Below are 23,725 nucleotides of genomic sequence, written 5' to 3'. Positions count from 1 at the left end.
ATACTTTTCAGTACAAGGGATTAATAGCGCTTGGCACATAATATCCGCAAGTGCACTTCTCAGAAGAACGCAGTTTTCAGCACACAGTGATTTTCTATGCACCAAACCCCATTCATTTCCAGGACAAGGTGCTAAATAAAATTTTTCTCCTCAGTCTTCACAAAAGAACTGGGGGCTACACTAACCCAGCTGGTAACGTTATAAATCATAGGAAGCGCCCTCATGGTTAAAGAAGACAGAACTATACTTGAAAAACTTGCATAAATAAGTCTCCAGGACCAGAAGGCTTACACACCCGAGGGCTCTTAAAGAACTCAGCCAGGTGATAGCCAGACCATTGTTCCTAATTTTTATGGATAGTCTGACGGGAATGGTGCCAGCTGATGGGGGGAGCCAATGTACCAATATTAAAAAAGGGCTGAGATAGAAACTATAAGCCGTTAGCCTAACATTAGTCTGCAAGATATTGGAGGGGATGAAAAGGGACTATATACAAGACTGCAAAAATGGTATTAGTAGTAATCAGCATGGATTCATGAACAATCATTCTTGCCAGACCAATCTATTAACCTTCTTTGAAGTAGTGAATTGCCATCTACATAAAAGGCCAGTGGATGTGGTGTATCTGGACTCTGCAAAGGCAATTGATACAGTTCCCACAAATGCTTACTGTACAAAAAAGGTACATAGTTATGGACCATAGGATGAGTACTTGGATTGAAAGCTGGCTCCAGGAGCGAGTCCAGAGGGTGGTGATAAACAGGGAGTACTCAGGTTGAACGTTAAAAATGGCCAATTCATTTAATCCCCTAGTGACCGTGGGTAACAAATCCTAACAATTTCTCAACTTTGACATGCATTACACCTACATTGTATATCCAGGTGAATTCTACTTCTACTCTTCTTCCCCTCCCAAGACAAAAATAAGGCTCTTTTGTTAATGGATAAACTCCAGAGTTTGATATTGTCAAAGGAAAAATGACCCAAAATGTTGAAATTTTGCCATATACATTTCTTGCCAAAACTTACCAAATAACCCAAAATAAATTGTTCCTGCTCCTAACAAAATCGCAGCAATACCACATTATGTGAATACTAGTGGATTGTACCCGTATAGGGCCTAGAAGTAGTGGTGCACATTCTGTTTTTTATTACATTCTACCTAAACACACTAACACCTATAATAAAAAAAACACACAAAACAAAAACCCTACCAAAAATATACTGACCCCAACCTTGACCACCCTGGCACTGACCTAGAACCAACCTTGATCTGTTTTTTTTTTAACTTTCTTCTTTACACAGCCTCTCAATTAAGGGGAAGGTATACCCAGGGGTGGGCTCAGTGACTGAAAACAATGATTGGATATCACATTGATCAGGTGACCCCCAGGTAACAATAAGTTTGAGACCAGGGCTCCGAGAGCCCCCAAGCCAAAGGTATGCATATATGCAGCCCCACGGAAAAAATCCCAGTCCAGGGAGGCCACAAATGCCTACTGTCTGCAAGAAGGGGTTAAATAACCTGCTTTGGGTGCCCAAAACCTACCTGTGAAGTAGGCCATCTGTAGGATGTATGCAACTACATACATACTTTAAAAAGGTTTGTACGAACAGGAAATTTTCTGTCTGATCAGCTCATCCCTACATGTTAGTACAAGCTCTTAAAGGGATTACAAATGCTCCATTTTAATTCAAACATATGTTACACTTCCCTACTCTATGCAGTGGTTTTGCACAGAGCAGCCCTGATTCGCCTCTATGATCCCCCACCAGCGCTCCCAGCTCCTCCTTTGCACTGAATGCCCCCATATCAAGCATCTTGCTATGGGCCACTTGAACATGCTCACTCTGGAGCCCTACTGTGTGTCCATACCTTGCCCCTTCTTAACTGGCTGTTTACCAATGGCTCCCACTGCTGTGTTTGTGCCAAAAAGGAGAGAGTCGAGAGATGCTCTCGTGCACATCACTGGATTAAGATCAGGCTTAAGTATAAGGGGGGGACTGGGGGGTGATCTGCTTGCGTAAGATTACCTTAATGCAGAGAATGTATTGAGGTAAAACAAAAAAAAAAAAAAAAAAAAAAAACAAAAAAAAAAAATCGGCCTTTTAGAACCATTTTAAGATAGTTCCCGATAGTTGCATGAATCCTACAATTACTCCTCATAATTGGCCTACTGTAGGAAAATGTAGAAGGACAAAATCACTCCAGACAAGACATGCACTGAGAAATCTTTTATTGCTCATACAGGGTAATCTTCCCGAGACAAGGTCTCATAATCCTGTAAAACATTCAGCTGTAGTGGCAACCACTAAGGATGGATTGAGAAGAGACCGTCATCCAGCAGGTCCAGCTGTGTTAGACTGAGACACTGTTTTCTATACAAGTTGGGTCCAGGTAGAGATAGGGTAGACGCATGGCTTTGTTCCTATCTTGGATGGATTTAGAGATTTTAGCCATTTTATCCTGGAATTCCTTAATTAAATGCTGTGGGGTCTTCTCTGTAAAACGTACATTAGGGTAGTTTCCTAGGCACTTCTGTTGAGAAATTTGAGGTTAGCAATACAATACATACACAGAACAGTATTAAAGCACCATATTGCTAGTACTTCAGTCACATTCAACTGTACTTGTTCTTTGGTAAAGTTTTACATCAGTAGCATCCGACAGTTCGTTTTTTTTTTTTTGAAAGGTTTGAATAGAGTGGAGAGCGATTAGAACACTTGTCAGTGTTTGTGGTCTGTGCCTCCTTTAACCACTTCAGCTCCAGAAGGTTTGCCTCCCTTCATGACCAGGCCATTTTTTGTGATCTAGTGCTGCGTTCCTCTAATTGTGCGGCCGTGCAATTTTGAAAAACAAAAACCTCAATATTTTTACTTTCAGCTATAAAACCTATCCCAAAAAAAAAAAATTCAGGCAACTCTGTATGCCGCTACATAATTTTGGGGAAAAAAAAATCCCTATAAGTATATTGATTGGTTTGTGCAAAACCTAGAGTCTACAAAACTGTATACATTTATGGAATTTTTTTTATTAGTGACTTCTAGTGATTGGCTTCCGCTGTGTCCAATCACAGCAGGAGTGGGTTGCTGGCAGCACACATGTGCACCCCAGACCAGGAAGTGCAGAATCGCGTACCATGACGCGATTCTGCGCATAGGAGCCGCCGCCCCACAGGAAATATATATGTGGGGTGGTCAGGAGGAGGTTAAGGAAATTCACTGAAAGTAAGGAAAATGCCAAATTTTGGATTGCCACCCAGAAAATAGAAGGGAAATCTTCCAATGGGGACACTAGTTCTTGTGACCTAGGGGTCCCCAATGAACTCCCTTATTTGCGGGGATTTCCCCTTACTTCCCATTTGGCTGTGTGACAGGAAATGAAGGGAAATCTCCACAATGGAACAGACAAATTATACCCCTCCCTTGCTCTATCCAAAATGAACGTTTCCCTATAATGCTGAACTGATGAAGCAACTTGGATAAACAGCAAAACTGCAACATTACATGGCAAGTGCAATTGAATGCGACTACTAGCTATACTCTAACTTAATTAGAACAAAAAATTACTAACAATTTGCAGAAATTGCATGCACAGAAGGCTCTCTCACTTTAAACATTTCATATGCAGCACATACGTACAATGCTCCCGCCAGTTCTTGGCACTCACCCTATCCAGGGGCTCCTTGCTCAGGAGCCACACTGCAGCCATGCCAGTAGCTGTAGTATTAGCATCTGGCAATGCTTTTAGAAGCTCCTGCATTGTACTGACTCCTTTAGCGGTGGGTGGTGGACTCTTCATGGAGGTGGGTCCATTGGGCATCCAAGAATAGAAGTCGAACTGCACAGGAGACATATCCAACCCAGAAAGTGCAAGACCGAAAGATTGTGAAAACCATATAAAAAAAAAGTCCATAATGTATTACACAAAGTATGTATAGGTTGAGGCTATGCTTTAAATGAATGTTATTTTAAAAATTGTTAATTATGGTGTTTTAAAAAACCAATGTAGGAATGCTAGCAGGCATGCCATAGCTGTATATAAACCAAGGCAGTGCTCCTCAAATTCCTGCTACCCTGCTGTTAGGAGCTGCTGTGCAGCTGAGGCTACCGCCAACAGTAAATCATAAATGAAACTTGCAATAAAAAAAAATAAATAAAAAAAACACAATGATCATCAGTTCATAATAGTCCCAATGGGCAGGGTCTCCAAAATCCAGTGCTGTGTGAACCACACCAATGATAAAAAAAAGTGCTTAAGGTGCTGTAATATTCCAAAGCAAGCGATTAAAAATTTTGTGCAATCCAGTGTTCAATCCGAGTGCTCCACCACCATGTGCATTGGCCGCGCACCTTAAAATTCAATGTATTGTGGCACCTACTTATTCAATAGTATAGCACAAGTCATTCTTATTACCAACAGCCACACACTACTGTTTGCCGTACACTCCACACTGTGCAAGTCATCTCAGACTTACCACACCCCCTGTAAGCCACACCCAATATTTAATGGGTTTAAGCCACTCCCACATTTTGCCGCTACATGCTACACTCATTGCATTTTTTTTCCACAAATGCCTAGGGCCCACTCATTTCATGATACACCCTTGTGATAAGGGAACCATTATTAGACTTAAGGGAATGTCTCATACTGTAAATGAAGCCAAATCCGAACAAAAAGCTTCCACATGCAAGCCTGATTTATGACTGGCTATTCAGGTTTTTACATAAGCTGGATTGTCTATAGAAAAGACAGCCAGAATTGCTGCTGAGGATTCTGCAGGCAGAGAGCCTCTGGGCTCTTTACTCCTCCCCATTTACCACAAAATTCATTTTACTGCCACTTGGTCCAAATAGACAATAGATGTTAGAATGAAGATCACAGCCAGAATTGATCAGTTACCAAAGCAGCAGCTTTAAATTCAATGCAATAGTGGCCATGTCAGTTACTCCATTCAGTACCTTCTAAAGCCTCACCTTACTACTCCACCATCCCCCTCATTTTTGTCATTGTGGGTAGGGCAGCATGTAACACAGTGGGTTCTCTGTTTGCTTCAATTAGCTAGGTCAACAGATCTACAATGCATGCTTACCCACTCCTTGTTCCTAAACTACAAGTGACAATCAGGCACAGAAGCAGACACAAAAAGGCCCAATACCAAAAGTGCTGTGGTGCACTGCCTGTTGAAACGTGAGGTTGGTCATGTCAGCAACGGTGGCAGGTTTTGATGATCATTTTTGCTTTTAAAAACGGGAGCATTAGGCCTCTCCTTTAAGTTGATGTAAAGTGGGGACAGTATCTTATGAATAGTATATGGTGGCACTGCTCTGATTTTCTGCTTAATGGAAGCATTCTTGAACTGGTGGACAAGAACATGTCTCTCCTTTCCATTTGGGTGGGTCCTGCTTCATAAAACCCAACTTCAGTTCCAAAAACAAATACTACTGTTTTTTTACATTACATGCCCTCTGCCAACTCACAGCTAGACAAGCAAGTAGCCCTGCTTGTGTAGCTTTGCTGCTCCCCACCACGCCCTCCTGGGTGCTTTTATGACATCACCTGGGATGGACAGAAGGAAGAATTGGAGAAGGGGCTTGCTTTTAAAAACAAGCATATACAGGAAAAAAGCAGCACATATCTTGATCAGACACCAAAAAGGCACATTGAATTTCTGTATTATACTGTAGTTTATGATTTGTGGATTAATATGCAAAGAAATGGAAATATTCCCACATTAATCCAGAAGTCATAAAGTACAGTACAATACAGAAATTCGAAGAAATTGAAATATTCCCATCATAGAAAATAAATTGTGGGGGGGGGGGGAGAGAGAGAAAAGTAAATGGGACAACATGCAACCCATTCCTCTACTGCAATGAGGATGTTCAAAAATCTAGTCTTAGAATTAGCAGTCTGAATGGAGTAAATCACTTCGTACCACAGATGATATATTGGCCATCCAAATGGATTCGACCAGCGCTATGGAGTGTGTAAAAACAATTGTGTACAGGTATGGAGCTGCCACCAACCAACCTCTAAGATTAGGGTTTAATTATATGAAGGGTATGAAGGGATTGGCAACGGCCAGTGGTTTATTTAGGTTTTGTGCTGCCCTAGGCCTGACTAAACTTGTGCACCCCCTAATTTAAATATGACCCACCACTTCCTGTAAAAGGCCACACCCCTTCCTGTTTCTGACCAGTTCTGTCATCTGTAAACCACAGACCACAACCACAGTGTATCAGTGCCCATCAGCGTAGCCTCATCAGTTCCCATAAATTCAGCCTTATCAGTGCAGCCTTACCAGTGCTGGCTTATAAACTGCCCATAAGCGCAACCTCATCAGTGCAGCATATCAGTCTAGCCTCATCAGTACAGCCCCACCCCCCAGTGGTCACCAGTGCAGCCTATCAGTGCAGCCTAAGATATTTGGACTTGTGTTTGCTGTCACCGATTGTAATTATAGGAATATTTCACTTATTTGTATAATGATTAGGAAGTCCATTTTTTTAAGCCCGTGGTGTGTGAACACACTCAAGACTATCACCCGGTGCATAAAAAGTGCACACACGCAAACGTGAAGAACACAAAAACTGTGGCCCAAACCAGGCAAACCCCCGTTCTCCAGGGGGACTGCCGAAACAGCCCTCCCCAAGTACTAGGTGGGGCTCCCCCGAAGGGAGACCCCATGAGAGGAGAACTAAGCCAGAAGGCCATATCCGCCCCCTCCCAAGACTTTCAAGGCTGGGCCCAAGGACCCACACCCTACTCGTCGTGCAGGAAGAAAAAGGTGAAAGTGAAGTGACGCACCACAAAGAAAACCACACACAAACAAAAAGGTGGGGAAAGGGAAGTGCATAGGTGCCAATGTGAAATACAATGGCAGGGAAGTCCATAATCCTTATACAAATAAGTGAAATAATCAGTGAGAGCAAACACAAGTCCAAATATCTCATAAGATAGGAGTAATCTTACTAACCCAGTGACATATTGCGATAGGACATATAAAGGTAAGCAGGTCCAAAATATTAATACATCATATACAATTAAAAGTCTTATTTGTATATGATGCAATTCAATATGCTCGCTCAAGGACAAGGATGTTTAAAGAAATGAAATTATATTATTGACATGATTCCTGCCATACCTGGGGGCAGAGGAGGGTAGGCAGAGTATTAGGCTGCAGTGCCACACTTATTAGCATTGGGGGCTGTCGGGCCAGTTGTATGAAGTGTGGTTGGCAGCCTACGGTCTGTCCGAATGTCCTCACCCGCCGGTATTATCATACTGGCAGGTAGCAGAGTGAGTGCTTTATTTATTTATTTATTTTTTTGTGCGGGGTGCAGCTTTTTTGCTGCCCCCCTGCAAAGTGCCGCCCTAGGCCTTGTTGGCCTAGGCCAAGATACAGCACTGGCAACTGCGCTAACCTGTTTAAATAAAGCGTATTGCACTGGTTCCCGTGTGTGTAGTGGTGATAAATACAATTATAAACCAAGTGAGAATAAATTCCAAGTGATCATAAAGAGCAAGTGCCAAATGACATGATCTATATTTGGGCTAAGAATGTATATGTGCCCAGAAAGTGCTTAGGTGCTAGAAATAAAATGTTAAAACATCAAATATAAAGTGCTGATTTATTTATTCCAAAGGTGCAATAGTGTGGGTATTTACAAAATATTAAAATAAAGTGTTGTCCGTAAACATAAAATTAGGACTTTTATCCCTACTGTGCAAAAAGCGATGCTACTAGTGAAAAAATGAAAAGTGGTGGAATCACTGAGGCCATTGCCGAGAAGTGCTATGCCTAAGAAAAGCACTAGGTGTCCCACTCACCCTTTTTCACTCCTGAGCACAGGGTATTGAATACAGGCTGTAATAGTCTCCACAAACAGCAGGTAAAAACTCAGGGTGCAATCTTTTTGGTGTGCAAACCTCAGGGGGACCCTCCGGTGGAGTTTGTACGTCAACCTCACTTCCGGTTTTTGCAGTTGGTAGCCGTGGAACGCGGAAGCATCTCAGCGCCCTGCGTCTGCATTGCTTACTGAAATTGATCAGCCTGAAATGTTGAGTTTTGCTACACTTGCTTTTCATTCAAATTGTATATACTACACCATGGGGCTCTCTTTGTCTTGAGCACCCAGAAGATCCCCCTGAGGTTTGCACACCAAAAAGATTGCACCCTGAGTTTTTACCTGCTGTGTTTGTGGAGACTATTACAGCCTGTATTCAATACCCTGTGCTCAGGAGTGAAAAAGGGTGAGTGGGACACCTAGTGCTTTTCTTAGGCATAGCACTTCTCGGCAATGGCCTCAGTGATTCCACCACTTTTCATTTTTTCACTAGTAGCATCGCTTTTTGCACAGTAGGGATAAAAGTCCTAATTTTATGTTTACGGACAACACATATTTTAATATTTTGTAAATACCCGCACTATTGCACCTTTTGAATAAATAAATCAGCACTAATGTTTCACATTTCTAGCACCTAAGCACTTTCTGGGCACATACATTCTCAGCCCAAAAATAGATCCTGTCATTTGGCACTTGCACCTTATGATCACTTGGAATTTATTTTTACTTGGTTTATAAATTGTATTCATCACCAAAATACACACGGGATCCAGTGCAATACATTTTTTTTTTAAACAGGTTAGCACCGTTTATTAAAAAAGAATAGCGCAACCATGCAAAAGAAATGACTATCAAATATGGAGACCATCCATAAATAAAAATGGGGATTTAGTTCCACCATATGGTCATATCGTGCTCAAGCCCACCACTGCGTCAAAGTACCCCATTATCGGTGGGTCCAGACTTCTGTGGTTGAGCATCCCACCCCCCACACACACCTGTACTCTATCAGAGTCCACCATCAAGTAGATACAGGAGGAGTCCTTTGTAGTGCATTAGCACATCCATCCCAGCAAGGAGTGTTGTCTCCAAGGGTTGGAGAGGCTGGATCTATGGATAGTGTAGGACCCACTGATAATGGGGTACTTTGACGCAGTGGTGGGCTTGAGCACGATATGGCCATATGGTGGGACTAAACCCCCATTTTTATTTATGGATTGTCTCCATATTTAATAGTCATTTCTTTTGCATGGTTGCGCTATTCTTTTTTAATATACATGTTGCTTGGTCCATAGCTGCACCGGCTTTAGATATACATGTTCAGGGTTTGCGCCCCCAATTTTTTGCTTGTTTATTAGGTTAGCACCGTTACCAATCCCTTTATACCCTTCATATATTGGCCATCCAGCCATAGGTTTGATGTTTTACGCCGACTGGAAAGTTGGATAACCTTTTAAGAGGTCGAAAAGTCAGACTGACAATTCTAAATTTCCTCCATCAGACAGATTTTGGACATCCTCAGTAACCATTTGATTACTGTAGGTGGATTTGTTTAAATTACAGCCGTTTTTGGCCAGGGAAAAAAAAAAAAAAAAAAAAGAACAGTAGTATTTGTTTTTGGAACTGAAGTTGGGTTTTATGAAGCAGGACCCACCCAAATGGAAAGGAGAGACATGTTCTTGTCCACCAGTTCAAGAATGCATCCATTAAGCAGAAAATCAGAGCAGTGCCACCATATACCATTCATAAGATATTGTCCCCACTTTACAACATAAAGGAGAGGCCTAATGCTCCCATTTTTTTATATGCACCAGGGTATACTACCACCTGGTCAGTTTATAGTTACTCTGCCGTAGGAATAATAATGAACTAGTTTCATTACCCTACTTGTTTAATCGGGGGGGGGGGACACATTTTTCTAGTTTTCCCTCCCCTCCGAATACACAGTATATGTTAAAGGGGTACTATAGTCAAAAGCAAGTAGACATATAAAAAACTTAATGAGAGTAGGACTGGTAAAGTTAACAAATTTTTTCTATTGGATAAAAGTCCTCCATGGAATGCAGTGGTTTTTGGAGGCTTCTAATAAAGTAGGATCACTAGATGCCTAGAAATCCAGTGATGAGGAAATTCCCCAATTGGTTTTACATTCTTGTAGGTCAAGCGTATATGCACCTGACAACATGATGTATCATCCGTTTTCCAGTGATGGACTACGCACCTGGTGTAAGGTTGTCTTCCAAATGGAAGTGTCCTGCATAAATGCCCCCCCCCCCCCTACTGTACCCCGAATGTACATAAACTAGGGTTTGCAATAAAGTTTAGTGGTTTCTTCCATACACCTGCAGGACTGCTTTCCAATGACTGCAAAAGGGCAAAATCTGAAGAGGGCACACAAGTTTAAAGCCCCGTACACATGCACAGATTGTTGGCCAACTGATCGGCCAACTTTTGTCCAGTGTTTGTTGGTTGAAATGTGCTCTAGACTTGCACTGGACTTTTGTTGGCCAACAAAAACCAACTTCAGAAGTGATGTCATGTTCTGGTGGACTGTTTTTTCTTCTCTGAGCATGCCCAGTCTTGCTCATCTGATTTTTGTCTGCCGAAATCTGTACTGACTGAGGAACAATCGGCCGTTCTTTGTTGGCCAACAAAAATTTTATAGCATGCACACCAGATTTTTTTCGGCCGAAAATTCGCAGTTGGTTGATGGAAGCATCATACTAACAAGCCAACAATCAGCAGATCGGACGTTGGCCAACAATTTACGGCCAACAATCTGTGCGTGTGTACGGGGCTTAACCACTTAAGCCCCGGAGGATTTGGCTGCTAAAGGACCAGGGTTTTTTTTGCGATTTTTTACTGCGTGACTTTAACTGACAATTGCGCGGTCGTGCGACGCTGTACCTAAACGAATTTGACGTCCTTTTTTTCCCACAAACAGAGCTTTCTTTTGGTGGTATTTGATCACCTGTGCAAATTTTTGATCACGCGCTATAAACAAAAAAAAGAGCGTAAATTTTGCAAAAATAACAATATTTTTCAAATTTTTTTTATATGAAATTCCCCAAAAAAAAAGTAAAAATCAAAATTTAACATTTTTCGGCCAATTTGTTTTATGCTACCTATGTTTGGTAAAAAAAAAAAAAAACAAAAAAAAAAAAAAAAATCACAAAAAGCGTATTTTGATTGGTTTGCGCAAAAGTTATCGCGTTTACTAACAAAGGGAAAGATTGTCATTTTTGGTGTTTTTTTTTTAACGCATAATGGCGGCGATCTGCGTTTTTTTTTCGGTACTGCGACATTGCGGCGGACAGATCGGACCCTTGACTGACATTTTTGACACTTTTGGGGGTACCAGTGACATTACTGCAGTAATCAGTGCTATACATATGCACTGTTACTGCAAAAATGACACTGGCAGGGAAGGGGTTAACTTTATTGGACAGGGAGGGGTTAAGTGTGTCCTAGGGGCGTGATTCTAACTGTGTAGGGACATTCCTATTGGTGTAAAAGCAAAGATCAACCGTTCTACATAGTAGAACGATCAGATCTTCACTTTTACACAGGGAGAACTGACAGGCAGCTTGTTTACACAAGCCGCTCTGTCTTTCTCCCTTCACAGGAGCGATCGCAGTGTGACTGGCGGACATCGAGTCCGCCGGTCACACGCACTGACTTGTCTGTGAACGAGCCGCGGCGGGCGCGCGCCCGCCCGCGATAGGCTCGCAAGTCAGTGACAGGCGAGTGACGTACCGATACGTCACTCTGCCTGGCCGGGGCTGACCGCCGCAGTATATAGTCGTGCGGCGGTCGGCAACCGGTTAAGGAATACATGCAAGATGTGTAAAAGTTGCAGTGGTAATTCGGAGAAAAAAAAAACACATGGTGGGATTTACTAATACTAGCACACTCAGAATCTGGTGCAGCTGTGCATGGTAGCACATCAGCTTCTAGCTTTTTTTTTTTTTTTTTTTTTTTTTTTTTAAAAAAGGGAAACTTGACTGGTTTTTATGCAGAGCTGCACCAGATTTTGTATGTTCATTTTATTCAATTTCCCTCCAGTGACTTAACAGAGAAGACTTATGTAGTGCTAATCTGGGCCATTAAATTACTTTGCCACTCACCTGACCACTGTTGACAGCTGCATGTTGAGCAGAACATGTAAAAATCACCATAGTCAAGAACTTGATCAGAGAGCCCATGGACTCCAAGGAAGATGGGATTTCTGTCACAGGAGACAATCTTAGTACAGCATTTCCAATGTACCCAAAGCCCCATAAAAACTTTGCATTTTCAGATAACCGCATGCACAAATTGGAGTGATCAGCATTCCGCCCACAACACAGACTTTACATGTTTGGAAAGTGGCAGAACTGTAAATAGTATACAGGTTTTAAAAGTTTTTTTTTCACCATTCTGGTCAGTCCCTGCTCTAGTCAGAGACCCCATACAGATGATGTCCCTGGTGGGATGTACACCAAGGAGGTCCATCAGTGTACGACCTGTGCCAATTATGCCACTATGCTGTAAGTTATAGCCATGAGATGTCAGATACAGTCTTACGCCTATAGGTCAGAATGGCTTTACAGATAACGTGTAAGCAACGTGCTTTTTTTGATGGCACCTTCAGTTAAGGTTTACCATTTTATATCGCCTTTCCCTAACAAGTACTTTAGACTAAAAGGGCAAGCTATCATTCTGGCACTGCCCTCAGTTTGGCCATGCAGGACATTCAACCCCCTTGCATACTTTAGGCCAGTGGAAAAAAATAAATAAATAATAAACACACACGCCTGAAGTGCATTTCTCTGCATTGCGTTTTAGCCTGCAAACAAAACGTTGACTCCTAATCTTCTAGATTGTAAGCTCCAACGAGCAGGGCCATCTAGTTCCTCCTGTTTTGAACTGTATTGTAACTGTATTGTCTTCCCTCACATTGTAAAGCACTGTGCAAACTGTTGGCGCTATATAAATCCTGTATAATAATAATAATAATAATAATTAGGGCAGGGAACATACCCGAAGTCTTATGTTCCAGGAATCCTTCCTTGAAGATCTCAGCTACCCAGGCCTGAAGTTCAGGGTCTTGGCCGACCATTTCATCACTGCTATAGAAGTAATTTACAATGTTTGACACAAAGCTAGAAAGGACAGAAACAGATTGAATGATTCAAGGATGCTTTTAGGAATTTCCCCCTCCCCCCCCCAACATTTTTAGCTTTAATAGAAGTGACCTCTACCTCTCCAGAGCTGACCAGATCTTCATGCCATCATCCCTGTACAAGTAATTAGGAATTGACTCCATTCCTCTGCTTTCAATGTCATCAGGGAGACAAAGGCTACTATAGGTCACCCCATCCATGGCTTTCTTCATCAGTACTGGGATCCCTCCATTTCCCACTGCCATAGCCTAGATAGAAACAGATAGAGGCGTAAAAGTAGTCTCCCAGCACAGCAGTGCCATGTTGTGGATAAAGAAGACAGATAGCCACCATTAGGTGGACATAAACTATTCACTACATATTAAGATCAGTGTTTCTCAGTCAGGGTTCTGCTGTGATCTACCCGTTAGTCACAGGCAGCTGATGTGTAGCTGTAAGAGTTGGCAGAGGGCATGTGATTTACCCAAGCAAGTAGCCCTGCTTGTGTAGCTTTGCTGCTTCCCACCGCCCCCTGGGTGCTTTTATGTGACATCACCTGGGATGGACAGGAAGGAAGAATTGGAGAAGGGGCTGGCTGGGAGGGGCACGGCAGAAGAGTTCTCATCACAGCCACTTCCCTGCTAGCTCTGCAAATGAAAAGAGATGCCCTGCCATTCGCCCTGGGCTCATGTACGGTACCCTAATCCCATGCGCTGCAATACCATGTAAGGTGCTCTGATCCCAGGTGTCCTGATCCCCTGTGCACTGCTTATCTCAAGTTTGACCTAGAATTGTGTATTCATCCAGATAAAATCAGAGTTAGAACCACGCCAGGGTTTTATTTTTTTTAATTTTGCCGTGGAGTTTCCCTTAAAATCCATACCAGACCCATCTGTATTGCCGGGAGCCGACAACACATTAAAGTCGAGAGCAAGTTTAAAATTACATTTTCCTTTAGAAGTGTCAGTATTGCTGCAGCAAGATCCATACATCGTACAAACGCGCTACTTTACAGGCACATTAAGGGGACAGACCAGGCACAATATTTAAGGAATTTTTAAATTGGTTTCATTTTAAGCATTAAAATCACTGCTCCTGTAAAAACAATTTAAAAATGGCTACCTGTCCCCCAGGGCAATACCTGGGTCCCCATACAGGGCGATAACTTGTATAAACATTTAAAATGAGGACTTTAATAGCGTTTGCTAGAACTTTCTCTGTTCGAGATGTTCTGGTGCTAACCAAACAGGGGGGTGTTCAGCCCATCAGCATACTAGACACTTGACTAGAACCTTGCCCCTTCCATTTGGGACCCTTTGAAGAGGAACACAAATCCAAAACCTAAATACCGTACATGGCATAAAAGCAAACCGGTTTAAAAGTTAGAGCAGCAACAAGGGTTGTTTAGCTACTCAATTTTTTGGAGGGTTTACATTGTTCATTTAGCTGACCATTCATACATCGAGGGATTAATCTGGCACATTGTGTGGGCACTACAATAGACTCAAGCAAAAATACACTACCACAACATTTTGTGGTCAACACAAGACCTTCTTACTTGATCAAAAAAGCCTTTGGGTCCAATAATCTGTTTCCGGAGAAGTGTGTTTATTTCCAGTGTGAAGCGAAGATGTGGCATAAGCAGCTAAGGAAAACAAAATTAAAAAAAAATAAATAAAAAATTATATTATATATTATGCAATGTAAAACCTGAGAAAAAAAAAAAATAATCACATGAGGCTCCAGTCAGATCTAACCTCACATTCTTTTTACAGTTTAGACAGAGCAAAACTTTCTAGAGAATCTTTTATAAGAATTAGAGCAATGATGGACCATTTTGTGTAAACATCTTGTAGTTTAAGGCAGATGGAGAAACTGTGAAACCTTAAATTATGTAAGCCTCAAGGTCCCTTTCATATCTGAGCAATGCATTAACATGTGTTGTATTGCTGGGCTGGCAATGGGAAAGAAAAGGAAGCAAAATAAAAAATAAAAAACACAGAATGGGGCTTCCAAAGCCAAGATAAAGCCCATATTTTCCTGATGGGAAAAGGTTAGCGGAGAGAAGCCCAGTCCCATGACCTCATAACCGGCCTTGCCTCCCCATTCCTTTGTAGGACATCAGAGCAGCCTGCATTTATGAGTGACAAAGTGAAAAAATGTAGCATTCTTTTAAAATTAGTCCTTCTGAACTCATTTGAGGTATCATTTAGCAATTATTGGGGTAATTTACTGGGTCATAAAGTAAAGAGAACATTGCCATGTACAGTAGTTGAGAAATATTAAGCATGACCTTTAAAGTTCCTGGCAATCCACTAAAACATGTAATGCAAAACCTCTTGTAAGAAAGATTTAGTACTCCACACTCACCTTATACACTGGATGTGCCATTGGAAGTTGCCTGATGGTTGCAATGGAGAAGACCTCTGCTAATAAATGGGTGCGGAGAATGTGAGCATTAACTTGGTGTACTTGGAAATCAGAATTCCGCACCCAGATCTTGGCCAGTAACCAGTCAAATTCTGAGTCACTGGGCAGGAAGATTGGAGCATCATCTCCAGGGGTCTGAGATAACTGGAATACAAAAAAAAAAGAAAAAAAAAAAACTTCTATAATGATCCAACATCTTCATAAAATTGTGTTCTGTTCATGAAACGCATTACAGTCATGAATAGCAAACAATACAAGTGGCTTTTCCTTAACCAGATGTATATAAAAACATGTCTACCATATATGGTTACAAACTTTTTTGTACTTTACTTTTAAAAAGTAAAGCCCGTTGGAAGACTTGCTTTTACAAGTTTCTGAAAAGTCTGCATAAGGAGACAAGGCATGCCCTTATTGGCAAATTAGAGAAAGATTGCAGACTATCAGCTATTAAAGTGGTTACACCTACCTAATGCCTGTATTGGGTAAATAACTATGGTTCACTCACAACCCTATAGCCAAAATCCTTATGTCACTTGTTCACTTACTCGTCAGCTCTCCTTCGTTTCAATGCACGAATGACCATATAGACCAAGGGTCCTGAACAAAGGCCTAGTTCACATTAACTGGGGGCCAGAATAGTGGGAGCAATAAATGTACCATTACTGCAGTCAGTTGGAGGAAGGTGGTGGCTAACATTGGTAGGCCATGAAAAAAGATGGCCACCATTAGCACTGGAATTTGCCTTTTCTGCATCACCGTACGGAGCAATCGGGACAAGGACTACACAGGCCCCATTGTGCAGGTGATCACTCCTGATGGTGCCTGTAAGACTACAAAATAATCCAAAGCTACCTTCAGCTTACAAATCACTTTATTGCAGGGGCTAGTTTATGGAAAGCAGCAGTCTTAGTTTGAGGACAAAATAGGCATTGCTTCCCATTTTTGTTCTCAATGCCAGTCAAGCGTTGACTACACTGCAGTCTATTACACCTAATGCTCCTGGTACCTGGAACAAGTATACTGAAATTTAAAGCGGAGTTCCGGCCATGAAAAATAAATTTCCCTAAGAGTCAGCTGCTAAGAGTGAGGCGGAATTGTGACCGGGAAGAAGATTATGATCAGCAAGCCAATATGTTAATAAAAAGATTTGAAGAGAAAGGTTAATTCCAAGGAACTTCTCAGCACTAAAGAATGTATAAGGAAGATGGATAGGAGAGAGCTGTTGAAAGATAAAACAAAAGATTCCAATAATTCTGACAATTATGGTTTGGCTTTTATGACAGGGTTTACTAGACAATTCAAACAAGTTGAGCATATAATAAAAAAACATTGGCCATTGCTTTTAAAGGATGATATTTTAAAAACCATTTTACCTCCGAGGCCCAAATTCATTTATACTAAACCAAGCACTTTAAGATTGAAATTAGCGCATAATGTGGTAAACCCCCCTGTAAAAACATGTACCTTTTTAGATCAAGTTGGTTATTTTAGCTGTGGGAGATGTGCAATATGCAAGACCTCAAGGTATAGGAAACGGAAAACCTCTGATTTTAGTTCATTTGTCTATGGGAAACAGTTTACCATTGACAAATTACATGTTCATCAACCCATGTAACATACTTATTGTGCCCATGTGGGCTGCAATACGTGGGTAGGACAACGAGGGAACTCAGTCAGATTGCGGGAGCATGTGACCAATATTAAAAAGGGATTTCGCCACCATAGCGTATCCAATCATTTCAGATTGGTTCACAATAGTGACCCCAGAGGGTTGACATTTTGTGGTATAGATAGGGTCGAACCACATTGGAGGGGAGGTAATCTAAAAAGGCGCAATCTCAAAAAACGAGACAGTGGATTCATCGCCTCGGAACCCTACAGCCCCAGGGTCTCAATATAGAGTTGGATCTAAATTGTTTTTCTAATTGGTGACCCTCCCCCTTCTTTTTCCCTTGAGTATTAATGCAGATCTGGTAAACTAATAGATTTAGTAGAATAATATTCTGGCACATTTTTATTTTTATTTATTCATTTTTATATTTTTTTTATTTTAGTTTGATTTTTTATTTATTATTCTTCAATTTTATCTCTGCAGCTATCTACTTATATGAATTGTTATGCAATATTAAGCACATTATGTACTGGAGGTTTGATTTTTATTGATTATGGATATATTTATTATTTTAATTAAGTATATTAAAAGGAATTTTTAAAGATTTTTAATAATGAAATATTTTATTGGTAACAGGAAATGAGATAGTGGCCTGATTTAACTTCTAGATTTTATGGATTTAAATATATTAGGCAATATTAGATTTTTATTAATTTGATCCATTTTTGAACAATTATTGCGGAAATTGTTGCCATTAACCTTCGTGGAGACACGATCGGTATGGAACTGGCAACAGGAAGTTAGACAAATTGTATTCCACCCCTCTTCCTGTGATTGGCTGCTTGTGAAGCCAGAGGAGTATAAATAGAAGCCGCCTCACCGGAAGTGATGTCTGATAACGCCCATTAAGGCGGGCGAAACGCGTCGACACACTTCCGGGCAGCGGAGCATCACAACGTCATTTCCTGTAACCACCGTGGAACGCACGTCGGCAGTGTACACGGAAGCGGAGTGACATGCAGTGTTTTGCTATACCAATGCTTATTATTATGATATGTTTGCGAGTACCATTTTCTAATTTGATTATAATAAATACCTACGGGCTTCACTATGTTTGGCTTCTTCCCTTTCTTTTGAAACACACTGTTGGGGAGAGAGAGGAGAGGAACCATTAAGGGAGCCATTTCTAAGAGGTTGCATTTAATCCATCCGGCCAAGGGATATCATATCTGCTTAAGGCTCATTTATATCCTTAATTTGGTGAGTGCATCCCCATAGGGGGTTTTTTCATGAAGAGCACCTGGGCACTTATATGGATTTGAGCACCTTTCCAGCACTCTAGTTTCTTTGAAGGAAACCCTTTTTTTGGACTGCACCTTATTATATAATTTGCACCTTGCATATGGTTGCACAATGGACACATGAGGCAATATATATTTCTGCACTTTAATATGTATTGATTTCTGTACTTGTTGATCACGAATGCTCTTTATTTTTATGTATTTTAGTATTTTAATATTTTGATCACAGTCACACGGATTTATTTTTATACACATTTTTAGCACTGGATACATAGTTTTTTTGTCTTTTACCTGTTAGCGCTGCCTTATTTGAATTTTTCTGGTATTTTACCTAGTGAGCAGCAGCTTCAGGATTATCCATTTTTTATTTTCACCTATTCATACATCACAGCGCGGGTATTAATATATTGGTTTTATAGATAAATGTACCATTACTGCAGTCAGTTGGAGGAAGGTGGTGGCCAACATTGGTAGGCCATGAAAAAAGATGGCCACCATTAGCACTGGAATTTGCCTTTTCTGCATCACCGTACGGAGCAAATCGGGACAAGGACTACACAGGCCCCATTGTGCAGGTGATCACTCCTGATGGTGCCTGTCAAACTGCAAAAAAATCCAAAGCTCCCTTCAGCTTACAAATCACTTTATTGCAGGGGCTAGTTTATGGAAAGCAGCAGTCTTAGTTTGAGGACAAAATAGGCATCGTTTCCCATTTTTGTTGTCAATGCCAGTCAAGCGTTGACTACACTGCAGTCTATTACACCTAATGCTCCTGGTACCTGGAACAAGTATACTGAAATTTAAAGCGGAGTTCCGGCCATGAAAAATAAATTTCAATAAAAATACCCCTGGGACAGTCAGGGCTAGTACATTCCATAATGGATAGCCTCTGTACTGTCCCGGGTCACACTTACCTGCAAGAAGAAATGCTCACCTTTAAAATTTCTTCTCCAGCGTTGCCACCTCTTCGGTCCCACGATGCACTGGCCCCGCTAGTCACTTCTGGTGTGGCACCACATTCCTCCACAGCTTCTGGGCATGCGGCGTCGCACCGGAAGTGATGAGCGGGGCTGGTGCCGTTGCATTTATTCCTGGGAGCAATGACGTTCAGCTCCCAGGAATCATTGCAAACCGGAAGTGACGGCGCGGGCCGCAGCCACAGAGGGAGGAAGTGGAAGAAAGGGGAGTATATTTTTCTACGATAATAATGCAAGTAAAAATAAAAATCGTAACTATCCATTTCCTTTTCAGGTGACTAAAAGCAAGCGGATGGCCACAAAATCAATTATGTCGATTTTGTGGCCGGAACTCCACTTTAAGCTACCTGCTCAGTGGTCACACAAGGTTGAGGTAACTATTACAGATTTACCTATGCCAACACACATGTTCCTTAATGATCGATCCAACATTTTTTGCAGACTTGCATATACAGGGCGAAATACCTTGTTAAGCTTCAAATGTTTAAAAAAGTGAACTTGCCTGAATTGCAATTGGGACAAGTTGATCCTTAGGATTTTTCCACAGTAGACACATAGGGGCTGCAAGGTATTGTTGGTTTCCATTGATAGAGTTATTTGCAGGAACTTTCTCAAGAAGCTTGTAGTCTGACAGGAAAATGTGACCATTCTGCAGGAGGAGAATTTAATTCACTATTAGAACTTCTAAGCAGCCTCAAACTAACATTTTAGCTATAGCAAGTGTCACAGCCTTTCCGGTTTTTGCCATCTTTTCTCTTTGGAAGATTTACCTGCACATCTGTTTAAAGTGCTGGGGAGAATTACTACCAATGGAATGGAAAAATCAAACCATTTGTCCCTTCCCATTCAATTAGGGTCATGAAAAAGGCTGAATACTTCCCATCCAAAATTAAACATTTTGGCTGGAATGAGGAGAAAATGAACACCAACAATTCATATTACATCTCTGCATCAGATATGCCCACCTCGAGTTCTTTCTCTAGGTTTGTTGAAGCCCCAATTGAGGGAGCCACCATGTGTTCATCAACTGGGAAATGTTTTGGGATTCGGAAGCATTTCTTGATCAGAATGGGGTTATTGCCATTCAAAAACTGGCTACCAAAGAATGAATCCTCCTTCCACATCTCATGCACTAGATCTGAAATACAATATTAAAAAGCAAAGTGGATCATCAAGTTTATAGGAGCCTCTGAAGGCTTATTTATAATTATTATACAATTACACCAGTTTGGTTAAAGAACAAAATTAACAAGCAAGGCTGCACTCAAAACTGTTCCATATGAAGTCATTTATTAAGTTATGACTAATGACCTAAAACCTTGGCTTAGGTTCTGAGATGAGGGGGGGTGTAGTCCCAGCAGCCAGGACTGATTAATGCTGCTTGGGATTTCAGTGTAGCAGGCCCAGTGTTGGCAGAATTTTGCACCTTTAAAAAAAAAAAAAAAAAAAAAAAAAAAAGACATATGAAAAAGTAGATGTATTGCTGAGATGTGCTGGTCTTTTGACCAGGCAAAACTTTAGGAAAATTACGCAGGCTCCCATTGATTACCTATTGCGAATACCAACTGCCTTGCTTAAATGGGAGTCATGGGCCTAAAATCATACTAATATGTCAGAACACCTTATCCAATCAAGACACTGAAGCCACCGTGTCAGCCGACAGCTAAGCAACTAGCATTTAGAAGAACAAGACAGTAATGGCAGCCCAGGTTGCAGGTTTTCCCCCCCAATTTAAAGTAGTTTCAAAGGCATAACAAATAACTACGAGAGCGCTTGTGTCAATGCTTTTGCACTCCGTTAACTGCCATTTGTTTAGCAGCTGCACAGCGATGTCAAAGGTAGAAATCGAAACAAAAAACTAGGGGGACCATAGGTAATGTTATAACAGACTAAAGAAAAACCAAAAATTTGATTTTAGGGTAATCCTTCAAATCAGATTTTTTGCCTGGAGCACCACTTTATGACAGTGCATCGCTGCTGCGCCACCTGGGCATCTCAATTTAGCAGTTCTGCGAGGAGAGATTATTAATTAGGTAACCATACTTTTAGCAGCCCCAGTGTTCGGAATTTATAAGAAATACAACGCCTTGCTTGTCGGTAGCACAGTTCAACACCAATTCAATCATGAACTACAATCTACAGGTTCTGTTTTAGAAAGATTAAATTATGAACTACAATGTACAGTTACAAATAGATAAAGTACTATAAATCAAGAAAAATAATTTTACACACCTGAGATCTGCGATCTGTGTAGACCGGATACCTTTTTGATGTCTTCCATGTTCTGCCATGAATCAGTCTTGCATGCAAATCCTCTCATCTTCGTTTCAAATTCACTAAGAACAGAACATGTTCATGCATATATTAGACTCCTCTATAGATAGTGTGGAATACCAATCTTCTTGGCTCCTAAAGCAGATACATACAAGTCTGCCCTGCTTAGTTACAGCGTTCTGCCTCTTCCTAGAATGACTTGGTAGGCTTAGCCATTATGGACTCATGAGCTACTTCACTTGTGTAGTTTATGGGTCAGTAATTGCTTCTGTTGATCACAGCACTTGTCAGGACAGTTGTTACCTATCAGATCAATGCAACACATTCTTATTCCAGCTATAGTGCTTGTTACAAGCAAATCTGTTCCGTTCCTTTGGTTTTCAGAAGTTGGCCAATTAGAGCCTTTACCACTGGATAATAGCCTACATTTAAACACTTGCACGTTCCCTTTAGCTGGGTATGAATATTTAAGTATCATAAGGGGATATTGCCTACTGGAAAGAAAATAAAAAGTTTTTTTGGCCTTAAAGACATATGGCTAGGAGGCGCATAATGTTCTAGCATTACCCATCACTTAAGGTTTACTTTTTGGTCAGGGGGTGAACAGCTATAGTTGTCATTGTGCGGACAACATGCCTATTGAAGAAAGCAGAATGACCGATGACCTGTGTGCAGGGATGGACTGACAACTCATGGGGCCTCCGGGCAATAGATCATAGAGCTCCCTGTGCCCACACCCACACAAAGCCCCACCTACATATTGCACTGCCCACACTACATGAGTTTGTCACATAATTTCTCTACACCAGGTTTATGTTTATTATAGAAAAGAAAAATAAAAAAAAAATAAACTTACAAGTACAACAATGGTACATTTCTAAAATTAAAGCGGAGTTTCACTCAAAGTGGAAGCTTATGCTTATCTGATTTCCCCCCCCACCCCCGGTGCCACATTTGGCACCTTTGGGGGGGGAGCGGGTACCTGTTTTTTGGCAGATACCCTGTCCCCACTTCAGTCAGACCTTGCTGTGGTGAGGTATGTCAGCATTTACTTCCCCTCCTTCCCCTCCTGCTGGTCCAGTAAAAGCGCAGCACACTTTGCCAGTAGGGAACCCGGCTGTGAAGCCCCAAGGCTTCACTGCCGGGTTCCCTTACCATCAATGGTGGTGGCAGCACGCAAACAGCCGATGGAAACACGGCTGGATTCCAGGACAGGTAAGTGCCCTAATATTAAAGAGTCAGCAGCTACAGTATGTGTAGCTGCTGACTTATTTTTGGAGGGGGGGGGGGGGAATGGAACTCCACTAAGGTTTTCATAAATTAACACAACAGGTGCAACAAAGGTCTTCTTAGCTGAACAGTTTAATATGAAACACAAACCTCTGACCAGCATGTTACAAAATTATGGACCTAGAATTACTTTCATTTCATTCTGACATTCCCGACAATACCATACATAAATGGCGCCATTATTGTTTACATGTGTGCTCGTTCTACATAATGCTTTTTATACACAGTGTGCTTTACACTTTTAATATATAGAGTATGCAAAATCATTTTTTATACTTTATATAATTTTCACTGACCACCATTGTAAGGGGAAGTCTTTCTACAGGCCACCAATGTAGGAAGCATTCTTCCCACTGACCACCAATGTAAGGGACATTCTCCCTGCGGAAGTGTATGGATGTTAGTGTTATATATATGGAATAACACTCAGTATAACATGTATGGAATATAACTCACTAAGTGCTATTCCCCATTTAGAACATGGATATTTACACACCGAGCAGCACTCTGTACAGATATCAGTGTGCACTCCGTGTACTAGGAAATAGCACCTGTAGATGGGCAAGGAGGAACACTCAGCCTGGCGATTTTAGACATGCCATCAAACTCATTACACACTGACCTGCTGCTGCACACCAGGCAGGTCAGATGGCTATTCCTTCACTCGGTGTGCACTCTGCAGCTTCCAGCTCTCATCGGCTGTCTCCCCCGGCCCCACCCCTCCGCTGAATTCCCCAGAGGGAGAGGTGGCTGAAGCGCCTGTCATTGCTGTCATCCTCATGGCTCCATGATCGCTCTGATCTCAGCCAGCATTGGGTTCTCTCATACAGCCGCAACAACTGCCGG

At 41.5% G+C, this 23,725-nt stretch overlaps 1 protein-coding gene across 1 annotated transcript; it reads right to left on the bottom strand.

Annotated features, from left to right (window-relative positions):
- Positions 1-2,359: 2,359 nt before the first annotated feature.
- LOC309546140 (hydroperoxide isomerase ALOXE3-like) lies at positions 2,360-21,600 on the bottom strand (the record flags this gene model as incomplete). The annotated part of the gene is made up of 10 exons (XM_082245676.1): positions 21,548-21,600; positions 20,281-20,453; positions 19,818-19,964; positions 15,366-15,569; positions 14,554-14,640; positions 13,095-13,264; positions 12,874-12,995; positions 11,979-12,079; positions 3,671-3,841; positions 2,360-2,539 (listed from the first exon to the last, which is right to left on the bottom strand). Exons 1-10 carry the CDS (start codon positions 21,594-21,596, stop codon positions 2,360-2,362), a joined length of 1,404 nt encoding a protein of 467 aa, XP_082101802.1. The 5' UTR covers positions 21,597-21,600.
- Positions 21,601-23,725: the final 2,125 nt, after the last annotated feature.

Source organism: Pelophylax lessonae (assembly GCF_965119305.1).
Source record: "Pelophylax lessonae genome assembly, chromosome: 2".
In the NCBI taxonomy this organism is placed as follows: Eukaryota; Metazoa; Chordata; class Amphibia; order Anura; family Ranidae; genus Pelophylax; species Pelophylax lessonae.
The sequence above is the reverse complement of the archived record's forward strand: the minus strand, read 5'-3'. Positions and strand labels throughout refer to the sequence as shown.